This window comes from Gadus morhua, chromosome 20 (genome assembly GCF_902167405.1).
Source record: "Gadus morhua chromosome 20, gadMor3.0, whole genome shotgun sequence".
NCBI lineage: Eukaryota > Metazoa > Chordata > Actinopteri > Gadiformes > Gadidae > Gadus > Gadus morhua.
The window spans coordinates 9,273,068-9,291,030 of record NC_044067.1 but is presented as its reverse complement, the minus strand read 5'-3'; the positions used below and the strand labels follow the sequence as shown (position 1 = coordinate 9,291,030).

Here is a 17,963-nt window from a genome sequence, read left to right as displayed (position 1 = left end):
TTTATAGTTTTGAAGTATATTTAATATGATGATCTTCACGCGGACGTTTTCGGCGGAGGGTAATGTACGGACCATATTTTTTTCCTATAAGGTGCCTGCTGGGGGGCGGGGAAAGCACTACCCACCAGTGTCTATCGGGATACCCTCTCTTAAACGATGATGGTTAAAGTATAAATATATATGTTTTTACGTGGTTTTTGTAATGCCTCAGAAAACACAAGCTGGGAAGGAGGGGAGTGGGGATCCTGTTGCTGGTCTTCCTTCTCGGGACAGGATGGGTTGTAGTGGACGGCAGTCTCCATTGTGTCTTCGCTGAGGTTGTTTCTCCTCTCGCTCACTGGTGTGTTTACTGTATGACGGAAGGATGGATAGAAAGGATGTATTCATTCATGTTGTGTGCCTAATTACCTGCGCTGAGATCAACATGGACATGTTTCAATGGAACTCAATGTATCACATTTACTATTAATCTTTTTTTAAATTAAATAAGCAAAGATAATTAATAACTGACTGAGTGTTTTTTATTACGCCTGCACAATGTGTAATGAGTTTATTGTTATGGGATTATGGAGCTGTTGGGTTACTCAATGGTACTAGCAGTTAGCTGGTAGTGGGAGAGCTCTTGGACAGGGTGGCTACCACCGGTGCAGATGAATACTTGGGCCTTGTTGTAGGCCTAGAACACAACAGCTGTCCAGATGTTTTCCATCACATCTTGGGGGAGCTGTCCCGGGTTAAATTCCGCGGCATAGGGGTGGCTGCCGGCGGCCAGTCCCGGGGGAGCAGCACTCTATACAGATGGAGCACGGCGCTGTAAAAATAGCGCTGCCTGGTCTGTCCCGTACTCGGTTCCCACCACTTCGCCGGATGGGAATCAAGGGAGGAGCCCCGAACTCTCCGTGGAGATTCAGCCATTGGAGTCTACCAAAGGCTTTGTGGTCTATCGCATCGTTTCCGAATTAGGGGAATCATGCTATGAATTATGTTAATCTATCCTAATGTACTCGATAGGCCTACACAACGCGGGGGTTGAAGAGCAAAACCCTGCATTTGCGTTGGGTAACTATCTGGTTTAGAGGAGCTTATTGCATGGGGGTCAGAATTATGACGCGTTTTATAGGCACGTTCGGCCCCCCTCGTGATAGTGGGCAGTCTTTGGCGCCACCTAGTGAGCTTAAAATATAACGTCATTTATATATATCATCATCCAAATAGGTAAGGCCAGCGGATTACATAGAGGCCCTCCCCCCACAATACAGACCTCTAAGCTTGTCGTGGTGATTAGTGGAACCAAGGGGAACCATGAAAATGGACGTGCACAGTATGCCATGAGATAAAATTTGTGTCAAATCAATTTGACTCTATTTGACCCAAAGTAGCCTAAACATTGCTCATCTCTTTCAAGCTGATTGAATGGGATAAAATGTTGACAGGAATGACTCTACTTGACAGGTTAGTTATCTGCTTTGATAAAAGCAGACCCTGCTTTTAGTGGGGGAGCGAGTTGATTTCAGAGGATCTGCCTGGTCTGCAACCCACGGTGACCTCCGTGGGTTGCCAGTGCCACACAGCCTACACTTTGAGTGCTTAGTAATTACTACTATCCTTCTAATAGAGTTGACATTGAACATTCAGTAACAAAGTTGAGCAAGTAGGTCGAGTTTGAGTCCAAACACTTGGCTTGCCAATTGTGGCGAACGCGTTTTTCATCACTGTCGAAGCATGTCGAGATGTTAGATGGAGTATAGATATGGCCTTCAAGATCTACACTGTCGTGCACTTCTGCTAGACGGACCTCTTATTTATTAAATGGACCATTAATTGGATTTATGAGGGCGGTTAGACCCAAGTCGTTTCCAACAAGCTGTCAAATCCTCCACGGCTCAATGTATAATCGCTATCGGGTGCGGTGGGCCGTGACGTTGACGTATATATCTCCCAAGGAGGTGCGCACCACTGCACCCCGAGCCCCTCGGTACTGAAGGTGAACCGGAAGGTGAAGGAGGACGGGAAGTAGGCAGACTGCCAGCAGCCGAGCTTCAACGCCCCCTGATCAAGCACGATGCCAACAGTGCTCATCTTACACCAGTGCTCACTCACTGATCTTTAAAACTTAAAAAGGACCCTTGAGTGGCAGACTTTTAAACACATATAGCTCCAACTTTGACTTAGTAGGACTGTAGTCTCTCACAGGGATTCTCAACCTTTTTTCCTCCCCACCAGCGACCCCTCAAGGTTGACTTTGGCACAACATCTCCCCCTGTAGGACAACTGTCAACCATTTATTACTTTAGATACGTTACACAAGATGTGTGTTTGCTGGGTCTACACGGGTTCAGCCAGGGCGCTCCCTGGCCGACCGTTGCTTGCTGTCGTTGGATCAATAAGTCTGGATGAGTTCACCGTGGGTTGCCATGGGGATGCTCCATCCTGCTGGCAGAGGTTCTGGGTGAGGCAGACAGAGAGACGGGTGCGGAAACAATCCCTCCCAGGCCAAACACATCAGCCGATCTCACGCAGAAGAAGATGAAGGTTTTACGACTAGGTTTTAATCTGTCCCGGGTTGCCCTCCTTGGATCCATGGCGCCAGAGAGCCGTGCCAGGTGTTCTGTAAATTAAATGAAATAACTGGATTTTCTTGGTGATAAAATTGGATTTTCCCGTGTTTCCTCTGCTGTGCTGTAATGCTTTGCAGCAATGAAATCCAGCTGCATTGGATATTACGTAAAGTCTGTTGCTTGCTTCGACTCGGACAATCAGGGGGTAGGCCAATATTATAGGCTATAATCCCTAGCCAATCTATGCGGTCAGGCTGAGGCAAGGACAACTATTAGTTAGCCTACAATAATTGCAGTGGAAAAGAACCACTGATCGACCCCTGTGGTTTGGACCACTGTTTTATCCACTTCAAACACTGAAGCATGCATTTTGAGGCTCAATCTGCTGGAGGTGTATGAAACTGTTTCAGGTTTGATGTCATGGGTGAAGTTATCTTGGTAACCGCTAGATGGTGCCAATGCGCATAAATATATTAGCCCTTCTGCCTCTGCCTTTCAGCACCTTCACGATATTTTAGACCTTCAGTGTCGTGTACATAAACTCAGAATGAGGTCAAACAATAATGATAGCATGGGTGTTGCTGTTATCATTGAATGTTGATCAGACAACAGCAATAGTCGCGTATAGACGCTTAGCCTCTGAACGTGGCATCTGATGTTGATAAATAAGTTACTTATTATATCCAATGCAGTACCAACAGTTATAGTGAAACAACTGTGTGTCCAGAACAGGACAGAACCGAACAGGACTATAACACATTGTAAACAAGGTAAAAAGTAATTTACAAAAAAAGGTTTATTCTCCAAAATAAATGTGTAAGGAAATGCTTCCTAACTTCATAATACCGTTCAGTTTACACTTTAGTTCAGTTTTCATTTAGTTTGTAAATACATAATATCATAGTAAAGGATAGTATCTGTGGACCCAAAAGGTATTTACCACCTAATCCTGCCTTTGCTAGAATTGGTTTGACAGAGTTAGAGGCAATAGGTCCGAACTTATTTTGGCCTCTACATAAGGAAAAACACACCATTAAACAGTGATATGGGCGCGGTTTCAATGTCTATTTATTACCAAACCATACCAGGGGGTTTATGGAGTGGAATCATTTCCAGAGCCAGCTAGGTTATGATGACAACAAACTTAAACAATGACAATCGACAAAAAAAAGGTGTTCAGGGTCCGTTTTCAGTCCGCCTTGGCTGAGGTCTCTGTGGAGGCTGGGCTGGGGCTGGCGGCTCCCTCGTCCTTCTGTGAGGACGTGATGGCCGGGGTGAACTGGATGGGCACCACTCTCTCCTTCCCATCGCCGATACTCTCGCGGGGGGCGTGGATCTGCAGCTGTCCCGCCGCCAGGGAGCAGGTGATGTTGTCGGGGTCCACCCCCTCTGGCACGTCAAACTCCTGCCTGAACTCCTGGCAACGGTAGGAGAAGGAGCCCTTTCCGTCGTCCTGCTTCCGCTCCGTCTTGCCGCTGACCCGCAGCTTGCGGCCCACCTGCTTGACAGACAACTCCTCCGGGGAGAAGTCCTTGGTGTCCAGGCTGAGGGCAAAGTTGCCGCTGTCCTTTCCCACCTGGAAGGCGATGGGCTTGTAGACGGGCGAGGACGAGGAGGAGCTCAAGGAAGAGTGAGACTGCTCGATCTCCTCGAAGATCTTCTGGTGAAGGCGATCCATAAACTCCATGTTGTGCCTCATCTCCTGCATGTGGCGGAACATCTCCTGCTCCATCTGGTAGAAGATGGGCCTGGTCTCGGGCCACAGGCTGCGGATGGGCCAGTGCAGGTCCATGATGGGCATGAGGCCCATGTTGACCTGGGAGGGCTGGAACACGCTGGGGCAGAGCATCCTGTGCGAGTTTCAGGGTTAAGAAATCGAAAAAGAAGACGCGTTGTTGGAAAATCCTTTGCAGACGTTAGGGTCCCGTGTTCACTTCTTGTTGGGATTGCTGTGTGTCCCTTCCTCTGAGACCACCTGCCTTTATATACGCTCCCGGAAGGTTCCAGAGCAGCATTCCCAAGGCTCAGTGTGTGTGAGACTGTTATGACGACGCCACTGTCCTCATAGTCTAAAACCAGCCTGAGTATTACTGCACCATGACTGCCACATGCCACGCTGCCTTGGCCTGCTGCTATTTTGGGATGTGAACACACGGTGGCATCTCTATGGAAATTGATCTTAATAAAGGGGATGATTATACTGATGCCTGGACGCGCACACCCTCAAATACATCCGGACAACTTGTCACACCTTCTTCTTTTAGAATAAGATGACATTCAAAGCAATGGTCCCTTGAAACACAAATAGGCCTACACGTTTGCCTATTTTGATAACTTGTAATGACTAAGTTGTAATTTAGTTTTAACAGGAAAGTGACTGAATCAGTTCTTCTTACTTGTATTTTCTGATGAATATAACAATGCATGATAATCAGAAGAAGAATTATGAATCGTTATGAATATTATTAATAATAATAGTATTAATAATAACATTAATATCGATTTGTGGATATATTCCTATGAAATATAATTGTAACAATACTAACATTCCAATGTTATTTCAATCAATGCTATCATTCCATATTCATTATTTCATCATCCAAGTCATGCAGACCTAGCATTTTGTATTTATTGAGTATTGTAGTTTATAATAACTATCATATATTATATAGTAGTGCATTATAGTATTATTGTAGTATTCATAAATTATTTATTCATTAGTTTGCTTTATTCCTTTAGTATTATATCTAAAATCGATTTTATTTTTATATAATCAAAAAATAAATCGAGTGATCTGATTGGAAATAATAATCGTCCGAGGTAAATTTCTTATTCTTTTCGAGCGATCTGAATGGCCAGAAAAATCTATTTTCTTTTCGCTATTTGAGGCTAAAAAATATATATTTTGCGAATTTCTTCAACAAGGAAAATGTATTTTAGCTCATGTCTTAGTATTACTTTCCACATGACATGAAAATTACAGTTCAAATCCACTTATTGTGTCCATATTGGAGAAGATATTGGTATGAATCATTACCTACATTTCTTATGGTTTTAACAATGAAAAACTTTTTTTGCGTTGTTTCCATCAAAGTAGAAGCCACAGCAGCGTATGTTTGATTTTGTTCGAGTTCTTGATCCGGTCTCAAAGCTGATCTCGGAGGGAGCCTGGAATAGACTTCATACAGGATGCAATGGCCTGTGATCATCCTGTTGTTGTTGTTGTTGTATACACCGTGCATAATACCAATTGAGAGAGAGAGAGAGAGAGAGAGAGAGAGAGAGAGAGAGAGAGAGAGAGAGAGAGAGAGAGAGAGAGAGAGAGAGAGAGAGAGAGAGAGAGAGAGAGAGGAAAATACAGAGTTAAAGGTAATATATAGTGTGTATAATGTGTGTGTGTGTGTATGGATGTATATTGTGTGTGTAGATGTCCAAGGCAGGGGAGATGCTTGGTATTTCCACCTCCTCCATCATGCCGGTGAAGAACTACTCCAGTGAGCTGGACAGCAACACAGACACCCTCCTGCTGACGGCCGTCGATCTAATGCTGGAGTACGCCAACCTGTACTTCCTGGACCAGGCCAGTGAAGGCCCCAAGAAAATCGGATTTAAATCCAGAGCTCCCCATTGTAGAATACACCTCCACTCATGGGCCAAAGTGGTGGTTCCAATCTATGTGTCATAAAATTATTGTAAGCCCAGACTTTTTTCCCCACACTTTGCTTTAACCAAGGTATCAATATCCGGCCGTAATCTCAACATCCTACAGAAATAGTCCACATAGTAATTTCCTTGCGGCTACTAAGTATTTGGCAGATCTGTTTCATTCCCTGCACGACATGTGTTGGTTGGGTTAAACTCAGGGTGGAAGTATGTGTTTATTGTTTTTCAAGAGAAAGATATATTCTCTCATTAAGATGGTTAGGTAATTTGTTGACATACACATAGCATAGGCTAGTTAAAAATGTAAATTCCTTCCTTTGTCTACAGGTGTATTATGGTTTGTATTTTGGAATCTTCACGCTCTCGCCTCAACAGAAGTCATGAGACCAACTGGAAGTATACAAAGTGGGTTTAACACTGTTAATTCTGAAAAAGGAATAAATTATATCGAAAATCTGTTTTGATATAATTCACTATCAAAGTGTGTTGATCTGTTAAATGTTTGAACAAAGATTAACTATTAACGACTAAATTGACGATGATTCAAAGTCTGAAGTCATTGAGAATGGGTGAACCCAAAAAAGAAAGAAAGAAAGAAAGAAAGAAAGAAAGAAAGAAAGAAAGAAAGAAAGAAAGAAAGAAAGAAAGAAAGAAAGAAAGAAAGAAAGAAAGAAAGAAAGAAAGAAAGAAAGAAAGAAAGAAAGAAAGAAAGAAAGAAAGAAAGAAAGAAAGAAAGAAAGAAAGAAAGAAAGAAAGAAAGAAAGCCTATGAATAAAAAATTGAGCGGTGCTTGCAGTACTCGGTTGACGGGAATATCGCCACCGCCTGGATGGCTCTGGTAAAGCACGTCCCATTAATACATCCATGTGGGTACCTTGTTCCGCTGCTCTGGGGGAGGTGGCCTGGTGGTAAAATATAAAACGTGCCACGATCCAAATAATGGATCTGGATCGTGGCAGCGAAAATAAGCCAGGTGGAACTCACTAGAACGAGTTCACTCGAAGTACTTATATTCCTATCATTCAAATAATCAAACCATGACGTTTGTAATTCATCTTTATGCATGTAGATTTAAACCATACTCCTTTAACGATCAATATTTAAATAATTCCAAATCCAGTTCGTTTCTTTCCTTCAAACCGGAACAAGGAAGTGGACAGTGTGACGTGGATATGCACTTTCTACCGAAGCTGCACTATTCTGCCTGACAGGGACTGCCACTGTGTTATTTTATCAAAGATGTTGAAGGCGGTTATTTTAATTGGAGGTCCCCAAAAAGGTGAGGATGACCTACTTTCGTTAAACGATTCTACGAGCCACCGGCAGTTTTTGGTATTGGTAGTACTTGGTGGTTACATTGTAGATGTCATCGAGAAACAGCTGATCGTGTTTATATTTATAACGTAGCCTTATATAATTTACCTGAAAACAACGACAATGGTAGGACATGTACGACCAGCTGGTAAATAATATAAAGGTTAGAATAAAATACACGATTGTCCTACTGTGTCTCAATTCTTACTCATGACTCATCTAATGTCTCAACCGACCCACTTGTGGATCGTCTTTAGCCTTTTACTCTACAGGCCTACATGTGTTTTATCTTTAGGAATAACAAATAGCTCCAGTATTCAACCACTTAACCTGTTATGTTCTGCAGGGACACGGTTCAGGCCGCTTTCATTTGAGGTTCCTAAGCCTTTGTTTCCAGTGGCCGGGGTGCCTATGCTGCAGCATCACATTGAAGCATGCGCCAAGGTGGGTGTCTCACTTACTCTGTACTCTATTCACAGGCAGCCAAATACAAAAATGTTCTTCGAATGTCTTGTCCTGTCTTGACAAGCAGGAACTCATATTAATTGTATACACAAGTTGAAAAGTTGAACATACAATGTAAATAATCCGATTATTGTCATCATCAATTTGTATAGGTCCAATCTGGTCTTAAATGTACACGGGTAGAACTGCTGGATGCAGTAATTGAAGAGACACATGGTCAACTGCATTTCATCAAGCTGACATTTGTGTTATTTTTTTTGTTTTGATTTAAGGTACCAAATATGAAGGAGATCCTGCTCATTGGCTTTTATCAGCCAAACGAAGAGCTGACGAGGTTCTTGTTCACTTCCCAGCAGGAATTCAAAATCACCATAAGGTAAATGGAGTAACAGAATGGAAACAGTACAACTGATCTTGTGCTGGATCAATACACATGTCTTCAAGTATCCACTACAACAATACAGAGAAAATATAAAGGGTTAAAATCTAAAGAATAATGTAAAAGTATTTCATCCTTTAATCACTATTAAACGTCACCAGATGTTCGATGTTTGTTATTTACAAATTCATAGAAAAAACCTGTAATTACATTACAGCCACATTTATATTTAATAAAAACGATACAATAATAACAAAATAAGACGTTGCATCGTATATAATAGTAAGGGAAGTCCGGCCAGTTCACCACAAACTGAGGTACTGTTTTACCCAACTCCGGACGTGTTGTCTCCCCGCTGGGTGTCAGGTACCTGCAGGAGTACGCCGCGCTGGGCACCGGCGGGGGCCTGTACCACTTCAGAGACCAGATCCTGTCGGGCGGCCCCCAGGCCTTCTTCGTCTTGAACGCGGACGTGTGCTCGGAGTTCCCCCTGCCCGAGATGCTGGCCTTCCACCAGGAGCACGGAGACCCCAGCAGCCTGGTCATCCTGGGAACGACGGTGAGCCCCTACAAACAGCCCCAGGTCTTCTGAAGCCTGAGTAACGTGGTGGTTGTGGGTTGGGCAGACGATGAAAAGGAAACATAATGACGCAGGAGATAAATACACCAGCCGCATTGTAGGTGGTTAGAAAAATATTTATTTACAAAAACACGAATCTGTCTATCTATCTATCTATCTCTCGATAGATAGATGTTGAATGTGTATATATATATATATATATATATATATATATATATATATATATATATATATATATCTTTTTGGCTCTATACACCACCACAATGGATTTGAATTTAAACGAACAAGATGTCCTATAACTGCAGACTTTCAGCTTTAATTTGAGGGTGTTTACTTCCAAATCAGGTGAACGGTGTAGGAATTACAACAGTTTGTATATGTGCCTCCCACTTTTTAATGGACCCAAAGTAATCGGACAATTGGCTGCTCAGCTGTTCCATGGCTTGGTGTGTGTTATTGCCTCATTATCCCATTTACAAGGAGCAGATAAAAGGTCTAGAGATCATCTCAAGTGTTCTATTTGCATTTGGAATCTGTTGCTGTCAACTCTCAATATGAGATCCAAAGAGTCATCACTATCAGTGAAGCAAGCCATCATCAAACAAACCCATCAGAGAGATAGCAAAAACATTAGGTGTGGCCAAATCAACTGTTCAGAACATTGTTAAAAAGAAAGAACGCACCGGTGAGCTCAGCAACAGCAAAAGACCCGGAAGACCACAGAAAACAACTGTGGTGGATGACCGAAGAATTCTTTCCCTGGTGAATAAAACACCCTTCACAACAGTTGGCCAGATCAAGACCACTCTCCAGGAGATAGGTGTCTGTGTGTCAAAGTCAACAATCGAGAGAAGACTTCACCAGAGTGAATACAGAGGGTTCACCACGAGATGTAAACCATTGGTGAGCCTCAAAAACAGGGAGGCCAGATTAGAGTTTGATGGGATGAGAAGAGTATGGAGAAGGAAAGGAACTGCTCATGATCCAAAGTATACCACCTCATCAGTGATGCATTGTGGTGGTAGTGTCATGGCGTGGGCATGTATGGCTGCCAATGGAACTGCTTCCCTTGTATTTATTGATGATGTGACTGCTGACAAAATCAGCAGGATGAATTCTGAAGTGTTTCGGGCAATATTATCTGCCAAATGTTTCAGAACTCATTGGATGGCATTTCGAAGTGCAGATGGACAATGACCCGAAGCAACCAAAAAAAAAAAGACCCGAAAGCAACCAAAGAGTTTTTAAGGCAAAGAAGTGGAATGTCATGCAATGGCCAAGTGAATCACCTGACCTGAATCCGATTGAGCATGCATTTCACTTGCTGAAGACAAAACTGAAGGGAAAATGCCCCAAGAACAAGCAAGAACAAGCTAACCCTAACCATAAATATAATAACAGTCCAACCGTAAACCTTTACCTTTAGTAGAGCAGGTTAAGCCGCAGGCACTTATGCTGCTGGAATGAAAGAGGATCCGAGTCTGAGATGCTTTGCCAGTATCAGAGCAACCTGCCCACTCTCGGGGGAACACCAGTTGCGCTCCGCTAGCAGCAATGCAGCAAACTGTCGGTGTCGGAGCATAATTCTTGTTATCTTTAGACGATGTAACCCTGTAAGGGATCGATTGATCCTGAACCTTTTTTTTTTTGTGTGTCTTTGCTAGGCAAACAGGACGCAGTCGCTCAACTACGGCTGTATTGTTGAAAACGAGGAAACCAATGAGGTACTGATGCTGCCTCTCTTTGTCATCCTACAAGATCTCTCCTACACTTTCAAGGCCATTTCATAAAGATGGATCTGAATGTAATTAAAGTCATGTCTGTCTAAACACTTTACTTAATACATCATGGGCATCATAGATGCTGTATACATCATATATCATAATAATCTATAATTGGCAAATTCATTTAGATTAATTCTCTCGTTAAGTAGGCGCCTAGTTTAATCTGGCCTTCCTTGTCGTCGGGGCCGCTTCAGGTCCTGCACTATGTGGAGAAGCCCGGCACGTTTGTGAGCGACATCATCAACTGCGGCATCTACCTGTTCACGCCCGATATCTTCCAGCACATCGCCGGCGTCTTCCAGAAGAACCAGCAGGACATTCTGTTGTGAGTCCCGTCTTCTCGCTCCTCCTCCTCCTCCTCCTCCTCCTCCTCCTCCTCCTCCTCCTCCTCCTCTCTGGCCTGTTCTCCAGTCCAGTGTCCCATCATGACACGGCTCTTCCCACAGTTTCATATTTGTCCTTATTTTGATTCACTTCATTTGTCTTTTTTCTTCCTCCTTCTCGTCTGCTCTACATTGGTTTACCTCCCTTCCCCTCGACCGCCCCCCACCCCCTTCCCCATCCCCCCATTCTCACCCCATTCCATACAATCATCAGGTATCCGTATGATGGGTGAGTAATGAGACGCTGCGATGCTCGGCGTGTTTTGCAGTGTGCATAGTGTTAGCCGTGGTGTGCCGTTTGGTTTACAAGTAGAAGCTTGCACCTCACTCGCAGAGTGAACATCAACAATCATCAACAATCAGATCATCAATAAGATGATCTTATTAAACCGAGTGGAAGTGTGTCTCATTTAAATCAGTCAATTATTACCTGGTGTAGCTTCACAAGTCCCCCCATGATGGGTTCGCCCTGAGGTCGATAAAACAAAAAATCAACTTTAAGGAACAAAGTAATAAAATAGTGCTTAATTCAAACCCTTTTGGAAGTAGCCAGGCTTCGTCCATACCCCCTCTGCTCCACCCTTCGGCCGCTATCCCTATGGACAAACTTCCATTGTGGAAGTTTGACGGCCCATTTTTAATCATATTCCTTTCATCCATATTTTAACACTCCCTTTCATCTTTTGGGGCTCTCTTAACACCCACGAGCGGGCGTGCTCAATGTGATGACTATGGAGTATGGAGACTCTTCTACTCTGGTTTTTATTTGAGATCTTCTCCACAGATTCAGTCAGTGGAGAATTTTCTTTGAACTGCAAGACGGCCATGACACATTCAGATACATGTATGCACTAGTAATCCGACTGGTGAACGTTGAGTTGTTCTACGTTGACACAAGACCAGGTCAGCCTCTTGTGCCTTCCAACACCTTTGTTTTGAATTGCTTATTGGGATGCAATGGAGGCCCCTGGTCATATAAGGGGGAGTTAAACTACCAGTGGACACATGACCTGGGCGTGTCATTGTTAAATTGCAACCAAACACAACACTATCCAGAAAAACCTGTTTGTTTGCAGTTGTTTTCTAGGGGGGGTTAGGACGTTTGGGGTTTGTTGTCTCTAGCCTTGTCTATCCTCTTTTAGCAATTACCTGTTTAGATTTGTTTTCCAAACAGTGAATTTGGTACTGGAACGCATGAACGAATGAATGAATACGGTTTAACCATTGAGCTGTTTCGTTGTACCTTGTCGTCGTGAAAACCCAAAAGATAAACGACAAAACGATTATTGCGGTGGCAATGCTTGCCTGGACTCATGCAGTGTTGTGGAAAACGGGAAATCGAATGCACAACTCTGACACGTTTTTTTTGCCAAATATCATAGCAGCGGGTTATTGGTCGGGAAACACGAGCCCGGCCGCCCGGCTGGGTTTGGATGGCGGCAGGGCGGGAGTGCCACTGTGTGCCTAACGCTGCTCTTCCTCATCCAGAGAGGAGCCGGCCAACGGCTGGCACCGGGCCGCCGCCATCCGCCTGGAGCAGGACATCTTCACAGCTCTGGCCGGGCAGGGCAAGCTGTACGTGTACAAAACCCTCAGCTTCTGGAGCCAGATCAAGTCAGCCGGGTGAGTACTTCTACCACCAACTCCACCACCACCACCACACCTCTCAGAATTAAGGCCGTAGCCTTCACGTCACTTCATAGGGTGTTTACTTTGGGTGTTGGCCTGATACGGATAGGATCTGCCGTGATACAAGTCTGTTGTTGGTAACATACGGATATTTAACGTGCGGTCCTGGATTTTAGATGTTTTTCTGCACATTCAGGTTAAGGTGGTATAGAACAGCCAGTGTTGGGGTAGTAACTCAAAAAAAGTAATTTGTTACTTATTAGTAGTTACTTCTGTAAATTGTAATGAGATTACTTCACTAGTTACTGCATTTGAAAAGTAACTTCACTACTTATTACTTTACTTTCCCGTTACTTAATTTACTGTAGATACCTGGACAAACATCATAGCCCTATCATCACTTAGTGTTTATTGTATAAATCTATACAAAATAGCATATGAAACCATATGAAAGGCAAGGCAAGGCAACTTTATTTATATAGCACTTTTCATACACAAGGCAGACTCAAAGTGCTTCACATATAAACATTCTCATACAATACAATTATTTAAAAATTAATTAATAGAAAAGATGAAAGAACGATATCCCTGTATGCACAAAGAAATGCCTCACTGTAAAATCCACAAACAACAGGATAAAGTAGGCTATGGTGAGGTCAATCAGTAGTAGGGCTGGGCGATATGGACAAAATCTTATATCACGATATGAGTAATTTTATATCACGATATGGATATATATCACAATATGGTATTTTTGAAGTAAATTAAAATAATAAATGGCTTAAAATAACCATACTTCACATTTGATCAGTTTTTTCTTTTATTTTGAACTTGAATTCCCATGCTTCCAAAGGAGTAAGTAGCGAACAATCTGTCATTAACTGCAGGGTCATATAGTGCAAACATCTTGTAAACATTGAACTGTTTTTTCAATACAAATAACATAACATTTTTTTTTAACGGTGTGCTTCACACCTGCCTGGCTGTCAGTCAGTGCAGTGTAATATAAAATAAAAATCACAGCATCACACAAATATTTTAAATACTAATTATACACTGCATACTACATACATAAAATAAAGTTATGTGCTGTGCAAATAGCTGGTGGTAAAAATAGAACAGTTTCTTCAATACAGATGAGATTTTTTTTCAAGTTAACAGGTGAGTCTCACACCTGCCTTGCTTCAGTCAGTGCAGTGCAATATAATATATATATATATTTTTTTTTTCTCGGTATAAACGATATGGCCAAATCTCTCCCGGTAGACACTTTCATATCGTCCACGGTATGATATCGTCATATCGCCCAGCCCTAATCAGTAGCAACACACAAGTTTCAAAACACAGGCTTTGGGAAACATGAGAACAAAAATTAAGTGGTCAATGAAAAATATAAAAAGGTCACTTTATCCCATACAATTAAAACAGAAATGCACTTAAGCGGCGCTGACACAAGCTGTTACTTTATGTGGTCCAAAGGCTGAATGAACCGGATCTATTTCGCAAGCTATGACATCGTAAGTGTAACAAGTCTTCCTCTCACCCCCTTGCCTGCAAGAGCAGCCTTTTCAAGTTTTAAAGTAATGCTGTCTATCCAGTGCACCGTCATTTCGAAGTAACTTTTGTTGTTGGCGGACCAAATGTCTGCGGTGGTGGACACATGATCCAGGGAGGACTCGAAAATTATTTTGAGCTTCGATTCCATGTCGGTATAACACTTATAACACAGGTAATGGGAAAATGTCTTCCTGTCGGATGTCGGCAACGTGCGATTGGCACGTTGCCGATCGCTATGGCAACGTGCCGAGGCAAGCAGGCGCTGCAGGCACAGAGGCAGCACGCATGCACGCACCACAACAGATCAGAACTTTACACGCAGGCAAATACGGCTTGGGTAACGCAGGAAAGCGCGTTACTTTAGTTTAGTAAAGTAAAGTGTAGTTACCGATATTTTTAATGTAATGGGTTACTTTACTTCGTTACCCAAAACAGTAATATCGTTACTGTAACGCGTTACCCCCAACATTGAGAACAGCATATCTGCTTGTCTCTCCCGACAGGTCCGCCATCTATGCCAGCCGGCTCTACCTCAACCGCTACCACATAACCCACCCAGAGAGACTGGCCTGCAACCAGGATGGAGGGCCCAAAATAAGCGGTACATAGGCGGCCCTTTCAGTCTTTAAATCTCTTTAATCCTTTCCTCACCTAAATAACGGTACGTCTGCTGATGTGTGACGACATTACATTTCTGTGTTTGTGTTCAGGTACCGTCTACATTCATCCAACGGCCAATATTGACCCTTCTGCTGTGGTAAGGGGCCCAGATATTTTATACTGACTGTGCCTGTAATGGGCTGTGTCATGCTTCAGTCAACACACACACACACACACACACACACACACACACACACACACACACACACACACACACACACACACACACACACACACACACACACACACACACACACACACACACACACACACACATAATGATGCATAATTTTAACGTCAAACAATGAGCCTTGGCCTGACTCACTGGCTGGCCCCTTTACCAGGTGGCATCTTTATTACATTTTTATGGTCACAATTAATGCAAAGTATCAGCATAGATATTAACGCTATACAACTGAATCTAGAAATAAATAAAGGCTGCTCATGTGAAACCTGAAGTGCAGGTTTAAGGAGACAAGGGAGTAAAAATAAATCCCTTTATAGATGCATAGAGGGATTAATAAAGGTTTCATGTACAACAACCCCCTCTTATTGCAATACCAACTTCTCTGTGTCCTCAGCTTGGTCCCAACGTGTCCATCGGGACGGGGGTGACCATCGGTGCCGGAGTGAGGGTTAGAGAGTCCATCATCCTGCACGGAGCCTCACTACAGGTACAGCTCCCCGGAGACATGCTTAGAGACCAGCTTAATGCACTTGACCTGACGCGGAGAAGCTAGGGCCTACTGCCGCCACACAGGGACACGCTGGCCCCGTTCACGCAAGCGTTTAGAATTTTACATCGGGATTTGAAAACAGTGGTGAGATTGATAAAACATTTGTCTAAAGTGACATAAGGGCTGAAATGTAGAGCAGTGTTTGTAAACCATTGACAATTTAACAATTATAGAAAATAGTTAATTTGTTTTAATTTCTTGCAGAAACTATATTGTATAAATGGGTCACTGACCCTCTTTGCTCAGCCAATGCATGTGCCTGAATTAAACAATTTAACACTTGCATCTGGAGATGGTCCGCCAAAGGTTGGGAACCGCTGAAGTCGATATCCAGAGGAAGGGTACACAATACTAGCTCTACATTAGCTAGAGATCATTTCTTGTTTCTCATATTGATCGTGTGTGAGAGGACAGGTTTGTTCGGTTGTGTCAATAACCTGTCCACACTCCTCAGGATCATTGCTGTGTTTTGAACTGCATCGTTGGATGGGACAGCACCATTGGAAAGTGGGCGAGAGTGGAGGGAACCCCGAGTGACCCCAACCCAAATGACCCCTACGCAAAGATAGACAGCGAGACGCTCTTCAGAGACAGCAAGCTAACGCCATCCATCACCATCCTGGGTAACTAGAAGAGCAAAATTGTCATTACTGCTCACCTATTCCAAAAAAAGGACATTCGGTTTACTATAGTTAAACATTCGGATCGTAATTGTTCAATCATTTAAAATCATCAATTTTCTAATGTTCGGAGTGACGATTTCTATTTTAAATGCCAACCAATAATCAAATGTTTGCCTTGCTTAAATAAGGCCTAAAAAAGCCAGTTTGATCGTTTTATCCGGTACAAAGAACACAAGATATGCTCTGAGAACGACCTAACCCTCAGCCAGTTCAAATTTGTTGCGAGTGCTCTGCAAGACTGTGCCACTGGATGGCACAAGTGAGCAGGAGACTGCATGTCTATGCAACTTTGGATCTCGCTCCTGATGATTTTGCAAGCGTACAATATCGGAAACGTCTGCTTAAAGCTTGTGAAATGAATGTTGACCCAGCTAGCAAATTTATAAAGTACACAAAATATATTTTCACTTTTATTCCGAAATCAATTCAGAACATGTTAGCTGAATTGCAGTTGCACTTGTTTCAATTTAACCTTGAAGCTCAATGAAGTCTAGAGGTTTAATGTTCTAGAAGAAAAAACATCTGTGCCACTATAATAGTAACGGTTTGTACATAGAGCAGTCCTCAGTTTACAGATTTACTACAAAACCAGCTGAACTGTAACTCACCATCGTGTCCTGTGCTCCTAGGCTGCAACGTGACTATACCGTCAGAAGTGATCATCCTGAACTCCATTGTCCTCCCGCACAAAGACCTGAACCGCAGCTTCAAGAATCAAATCATTCTCTAGTTCATCTTCCGCCTGCCGCATCCACCGAGTGTCACGATGAAGGATAAAGAACGTGCCGGCCCTGAACGCTGAGTTACTGTATATAGCATGTCACAACGGTAGAGGTATGGGACATTTAAGTGGGTCGTATGATAGATTTTTATAGATATATATATTTGTGAAGCCTCAAGTGTCAGCAAAGCTAGAGTACAGCAGTGAAATCATGCATAGTTATTCACCTTGAAGTGATGCCAGAACTTTATATTAGGATGACGTTTCTTAGTCCGTTAAAATAACAGCACACAGCCATGTAATATATTTGACTGGATGATAGATGGAATTGAGACATTGGACAAGCAAGGGTGACTTGACGACGGTTTGGGAACTTGCCAAATTCAAAGCCTTTTGTAATAATTAAATAAAAAAGCAAAGTATATTGTTGGTAACTTGTGTCATTACAAGTTCATTTGGCCTTTAGGCCTTTTAACGGTTAGTCCCACCCCCCAGAAGATAAATAGGAGACGTTAGCATTCCAAAGCTAATCAAGGCCGCCTGCCTTCCTTAGATGTAAACTCACTAGGGGGGCTGGGATTGGGTGCTTGGGTATCCTGCGGCAGCTCAAGTAAGGGGCGTTTGATTCCATTACAACAGAGGTCGTTGCAATCAGAGGAAAGTGATCCGGTTATAGCGGTTGTACAAGATGAAAATATTGGGCCTTTGTCTAACATCTAGTTAGCCTTATGTTGCAAAATATCTTAAGAGCATAATTATCTCTTGGGGACACCGTTTAGAGAACGTTTCCAATTTCAAGTCGAACTGGTGTCGGTAGACAAGGTCGTATTTCAAGTCATTATTTTTTTGC

General features: G+C 42.9%; 2 protein-coding genes across 3 annotated transcripts; one reads left to right on the top strand and one right to left on the bottom strand.

Moving 5' to 3' along the window:
• Window positions 1–3,336: 3,336 nt before the first annotated feature.
• Window positions 3,337–4,529, bottom strand: hspb9l (heat shock protein, alpha-crystallin-related, b9-like). The gene has a single exon (XM_030344321.1). It carries the CDS (start codon window positions 4,405–4,407, stop codon window positions 3,748–3,750), a length of 660 nt encoding a protein of 219 aa, XP_030200181.1. The 5' UTR covers window positions 4,408–4,529; the 3' UTR covers window positions 3,337–3,747.
• Window positions 4,530–7,255: 2,726 nt separating this feature from the next.
• gmppaa (GDP-mannose pyrophosphorylase Aa) lies at window positions 7,256–17,547 on the top strand. Of its 2 annotated transcripts, XM_030343844.1 has the most exons (13): window positions 7,256–7,500; window positions 7,882–7,979; window positions 8,273–8,376; window positions 8,746–8,938; window positions 10,624–10,683; window positions 10,938–11,068; window positions 11,341–11,355; window positions 12,615–12,749; window positions 14,816–14,913; window positions 15,023–15,069; window positions 15,554–15,646; window positions 16,164–16,332; window positions 17,022–17,547. In XM_030343844.1, the coding sequence occupies exons 1-13, from the start codon at window positions 7,461–7,463 to the stop codon at window positions 17,120–17,122; spliced, it is 1,284 nt and encodes a 427-aa protein (XP_030199704.1). In that variant the 5' UTR covers window positions 7,256–7,460; the 3' UTR covers window positions 17,123–17,547. The 2 variants fall into 2 exon arrangements, with proteins under 2 accessions (XP_030199704.1, XP_030199705.1); XM_030343845.1 differs by lacking the exon at window positions 11,341–11,355.
• Window positions 17,548–17,963: the final 416 nt, after the last annotated feature.

Bases quoted from the DNA above. Each gene is read 5' to 3' on its own strand.
- gmppaa (XM_030343844.1), top strand. From the start codon at position 7,461: ATGTTGAAGGCGGTTATTTTAATTGGAGGTCCCCAAAAAG. The intron at 7,501-7,881 runs GTGAGGATGACC...TATGTTCTGCAG, and splicing joins AATTGGAGGTCCCCAAAAAG to GGACACGGTTCAGGCCGCTT. The intron at 8,939-10,623 runs GTGAGCCCCTAC...TGTCTTTGCTAG, and splicing joins TGGTCATCCTGGGAACGACG to GCAAACAGGACGCAGTCGCT.
- hspb9l (XM_030344321.1), bottom strand. From the start codon at position 4,407: ATGCTCTGCCCCAGCGTGTTCCAGCCCTCCCAGGTCAACATGGGCCTC.